This window comes from Etheostoma spectabile, chromosome 5 (assembly GCF_008692095.1).
Source record: "Etheostoma spectabile isolate EspeVRDwgs_2016 chromosome 5, UIUC_Espe_1.0, whole genome shotgun sequence".
Classification (NCBI taxonomy): Eukaryota; Metazoa; Chordata; class Actinopteri; order Perciformes; family Percidae; genus Etheostoma; species Etheostoma spectabile.
The window spans coordinates 27,009,196-27,013,950 of NC_045737.1; the positions used below are offsets into that span (position 1 = coordinate 27,009,196).

At 39.4% G+C, this 4,755-nt stretch overlaps 2 protein-coding genes across 5 annotated transcripts in view; one reads left to right on the top strand and one right to left on the bottom strand.

Moving 5' to 3' along the window:
* Positions 1–708: 708 nt before the first annotated feature.
* Positions 709–4,755, bottom strand: part of c20h2orf81 (chromosome 20 C2orf81 homolog) — a 12,675-nt gene continuing 8,628 nt past the window's right edge. Inside the window, exons 1-5 of one of the 4 annotated variants that reach the window (XM_032516486.1) lie at positions 3,418–3,461; positions 3,001–3,072; positions 2,239–2,491; positions 1,861–2,058; positions 709–1,762 (exon numbers count right to left, since the gene is read on the bottom strand). In XM_032516486.1, coding sequence (XP_032372377.1) covers positions 905–1,762; positions 1,861–2,058; positions 2,239–2,478 — 1,296 coding nt within the window. In that variant the 5' untranslated portion in view covers positions 2,479–2,491; positions 3,001–3,072; positions 3,418–3,461 and the 3' untranslated portion in view covers positions 709–904. Of the gene's footprint in view, positions 1,763–1,860; positions 2,059–2,238; positions 2,492–3,000; positions 3,073–3,417; positions 3,569–4,119; positions 4,278–4,755 lie in introns of those variants that run through there. The other 3 variants (XM_032516485.1, XM_032516483.1, XM_032516487.1) reach the window with 3 other exon arrangements.
* Positions 3,494–4,755, top strand: part of wdr54 (WD repeat domain 54) — a 4,028-nt gene continuing 2,766 nt past the window's right edge. Inside the window, exons 1-3 of the mRNA XM_032516488.1 lie at positions 3,494–3,685; positions 3,975–4,250; positions 4,716–4,724. Of these exons, the coding sequence (XP_032372379.1) occupies positions 4,025–4,250; positions 4,716–4,724 (235 nt within the window). The 5' untranslated portion in view covers positions 3,494–3,685; positions 3,975–4,024. The remainder of the gene's footprint in view (positions 3,686–3,974; positions 4,251–4,715; positions 4,725–4,755) is intronic.

The following is a 4,755-nucleotide window of genomic DNA, read 5'->3' on the forward strand; positions in this document are numbered from 1 at the left end:
AAATAATGTTTTTGCCTTTTAGCTTAAATGTATAATGTATAATGTGAATCACACACATTTAAACACTTATAACATTTTAAATTCCAACAGCATGCATCCACTCCATTGTTAGATACACCTGGGTACACCTAGCTACACAAAATGAAGTCCTGCAATAAATCCTCCCTTCATTAAGGTTATAATGTTCAGATTTGGTTGAGAAACTTTTAATTCAACTGCATGATGGAGTGGAAAAAGTAGTAGAAACATCTGCTATACAGTAATAAAGTGGCTAGGTGTAGTATATGAAGGCAGATGAATTAGTATAATATGCATTAAAACGCATGCACATTCTATGTGCACAATATATGTAAATACAGGTCCCATATGTTTTGGTTAATGTATTGATTGTTTTGAGCTACTGTTCAAGAGGGATGAAAACACAAGTTAGTATTACAGTAAATGTTTATATATTGCATATGAAAAGCATGGACTTGAAAATAAAAGCTCTGATGAGAGCCCCCAATCTTAATATCCTATAACCGTATTTCCTTGCTTCCCAGTGCTAGTTTCTTTTTTTGTGAGGTACTTTTATTTTTGCTATATGGTGTGGGAGGCAATGATAGAACACACATATACATACTGTATACAGTATGTTGTAATTGTTTTATTAATTTCAAAAGAATAAAAACACATTGTTTTCAGTTTATCAGGTGCTGTTTTATTTTAAATATGTGAACAAGTGTACCTCACTACTGTATTGCAAATGTGGAGTTGCAATAAATACATGGAGGGAAAAATGGATTGAGTCAGAATTTTGTTTTTTTTGCCTACACTATGTGATATGTCCTTATATTAGAAGGATATTTTTATTTCCTTAACATAAAGATCATTCTGCTGTAAATACAGCCATAGACATGTATAACTACATCTTAAAGTTATAGTCCTTGGACTGAAACAATGGGGTGACCTGAGGTGGTGGACCTGTAGTAAACTGATCAACGGAAAACAGTGGCACAGCTGCATCACTTCGTATCGGACTCAGCTTGGAAGACTGGGTAGGAGGGTAACATTTGAGAGAGTTATTTTCAATTGCCTGGGGATCCAACAGAGAAACACCCTTGGCCAAAACCATTGTGTCCAGCCTCAGAGACTGAGAGGACACAATCCCTTCATTTCTATGTGTAGAAGGACACAATGTCTTCAGCCAGACATCTGCCTCGTTTCTCCTCTGAAACTTTGCTGGCTGATCCTTGGAGCTGGTTAGTTGCTTCAGTGAGGTACCTGTCTCAGTTTGCTTCTTGTTATATCTTGGCTCTAGTTTGGATAGTCCATTTGCTTTCTTGGAGTTGGGTTTTGTGTAGTTGCTATCCACAATCTCATACTGAGGAAAGATGCAGTGTCGAGGCAGACAGGAGGGATCAAGCCTTGGTATGGGTTGGAAGTTCTTATGCTGATATAACGATCCAGTCCTGTGGTTGTAAACAGAACGTGACCCATTTTTACCTCCTACATCCACATCCTCTTTTTCTGCTGAACAGGACAGGGGTGGCAGTAATTTGCCTGGAACAGACACGGGAGGTAGTTCAACCTGCTGCTTTTTTCTTAGACCGATTTTTGTCGAGGGGCGAGGACTATGCACTCTAAAGCACTCGTAACGGACATGTTTCCTGTGATTTGTTTTCTTTTCAGATTGCTTTGGAGAGCTTTTTGTTTGGGACTTAACATTACATAGATCAACTCGTGGCTCTGTTTGTACTGGGACCTGGTCAATGTCAGCCTCCTGTTAGAAACAAATATATGAGAATATACTGTAGATACAGATAACCAACTGGTTGAAATTTAAAGAGAAGACTTGCAGAAGAGACATATCAAGAGTACCTGTGGTGTGGCGGGGTGAGGTGTAGCATTTACAACAGGCACACATCCTTGAACCCAGGCATCTGAAGTTGGAATAGGCTCTGAGTCTTCTGTTTTAGCTGCTTCCTCTGGTGCTTCTCCTTCATCTGCACACAGGATTTGCTGCTCTAGAATATGTGTGAGGTAGCTCTTGGCCCAGGATGCGGAGAAAGGTACTAGCTTAAGGGCAAAGAAAGGCAACACCAAGGATGTTATATGTACTTGTATTACGTGGGATCGAAATGGAAGACAGCATGTTAAAAAAAAATGTATTGGTCTCTCCACAAGTGTCAACCAGTAAGATTATGTTCAGACTGAAGAGAAATAAAAATAAACTTGTATACGCCTTTTCAGTTTTACCTGTCTTTCAATTTTTAATTCAAGACAGCGTTCCATGACCTTGCTCAACACGTCCTCCATGATCACCGGCACTGCCTCATCTGCATCTTCTCGGATCAACATGTCTGTCCATTGGGCCTGTGTTAAGCGACCAGGGATTATATCTTCCACTTTCAGGTCTGGCATTGGAGGTGTGTTCACTGGGACAGACGACTTGGGTCTTTGCTTTTCAGCTTGGGACTTGGCTGCAGAGCGGGGCATCTCGGCTTAGAGGCTGGTGTGAAATATGACACACAAACGATGGATGACAGAAAACAATAATGTTTGTCATGATGAAGAGTTTCATATATTTACTGGGCAAAAAAATAAACAATTGGTATTATTTTGGTGAATATTAGCACACTCTGCTGGATGTGATCAAACTTGACAGTTTTTCTTTCTTCACAAGAACTTTGATGTAAAATCATAATGCCCGGAATCATTACAGGAATTTTAGTTGCATATGAACACAATCCTTCCACTTACTGTAACTCCTTGCAGAATTAGAACAGTAACTAATGTTAGAGTTTGGACAACAAAGTTTGAGAGGCACACATTAAATCCATTACTAAGATTGTGTGTGAAGGGCTTCCTATATTAATAGTAAATATTTAAAACTATTCATTAAATCGAGTTGCACTATTATAACTTATAACAGTCCAAGCTAAAAGTCTGTAGTTAATGTGTAAATGGTTTTCTAGAAAACATACTGTATGTATGTCCATTTAATAGTAATCAAGTTACCTTAAACCAAGGAAACAGGAAAGTCTCGGTAGAATCTCTGAAGAATTGGTACAAAACCTTCAGAAACAACAGCTTTTGGGGAACAAATGATAGTGACTAAACTAAACTGCCACATAGGTATTATTTTGTTTTATTAATGCATGAATAAATACACATTTTAGAGTTGGTAGTTTTCATGCTGTGTATTAGTGTGGAATACCACAAAATGTATTAGCTAGTTAACTATTACGCTAACCTAGCTAGCGTTAGCTAAGCTAAATATAGCTAGCTGTTACATAAGTACGATAGCTACACATCACCATTCGAGCCCAACCTTATAGGCTAACGTTACTTCCGTTAACATAATACATCTACGGCTACTTCTTACAATGAATTGCTGTTATAACATTAAAATTCCAAGTCTGTTTAAAACCTTACCATACACTTTACTTTGTAACGTTACCCCATAGACAGTTAAAGTTATCCGTATGGTCTACGGTTGCTAAGCAACCGAGGAAGCAAAGAGGACGTCTTACGTAGAGGTACTGGCGTTGTCTCTATGGCTGCAGACGACGCGGAGGTAATCCTGTTGCTAACAAGAGCTAAAAAAACGGTGCTTCGAATACGTAACGTTATATGTAGCTAATGGTCGATAACGACAGCACCAATGGAGGCTGGACCAATTGTTATGTAATCTAAAGCAAGAGTAAGTGCAGTTTGTCTCACAAAAATGTCCTCTTTTATTTACGCTGCGTTATTGCATTTGGTTTCTTGCTACCATAACAAGGTTAGCTTGCTGCTAGTCTCGCATTGCCAGTCCTATCCATTGATGTAGCCATTAACACACAGCGCTGCGGAGGAAGCATGCTAATAGCTAGTATTAAGTACTCAACGCTGTCCTTTGCTGTTAAATTACGGTGTTTTTAAACGAAATTGTTAATCTAATTTTACCAGACCCTAATTGTGGTGACCTGTACTTTCCTTTCTGACACCAGATCACCTACTGCCATTTCAACAAACCGCTCTGCCAAGAGAAGACAGCTCGATGTATCACAAAGAGAAGAGCATCCAGGTCAAAAACAGCGCCTCGGCGCTGTACAACAACCTCGGCGTGCTACGCATCGCTCCGCGGCATCTCACCTACTTCACGGTGGTCCATGCTAACGTGGTCAACATGGTCAGCGCGTCCTGGGACGGACTCAACTATTCCCACCGTCAGCTGCAGTCCAAGGAGCCCAATGTCGCCACAAGCACATCACTCATCATGCAGGTCAGGCCATACATAGTGCAACTTCTGCTATGTGCTCTTAATGTCTCCCGCTGTTATTGTTCACAGTGAGAGCAGGTTGGACAGGGTGCGAGTGTGTTCCTTGATTCCCCTTTAATATTCTTTCTAAATTTACGTGCAGATGCGTTAGGACAACGGGTCATTTTTTATTTGTTTTTCCAAACACTGAATGTTAAATGAAACAATGGCTATGACTGTTTCTGTTTAATTTAAGGGGGCATGTGTTCTAATCAAATGAATAGTGTATGAATTGAATCCTGTTACCCAATATGGATATGAATGACCTTAAACACTTTAATCGTTGAAAGTAAGCACAGTCTTTTATTTCCAATTTAATGTGCTGGGGTACAGTGCTAAACTTGACAAATGGTTAAGACCGTTTACAAAAATTGACAAATATGAAAGGTGAATTTTAACATTGTGTTAGTGTGTCTTTTGCTCTGGCATACTGCATTTTTATAAAGAAATCCTGTGTTCTCTTGTCACAG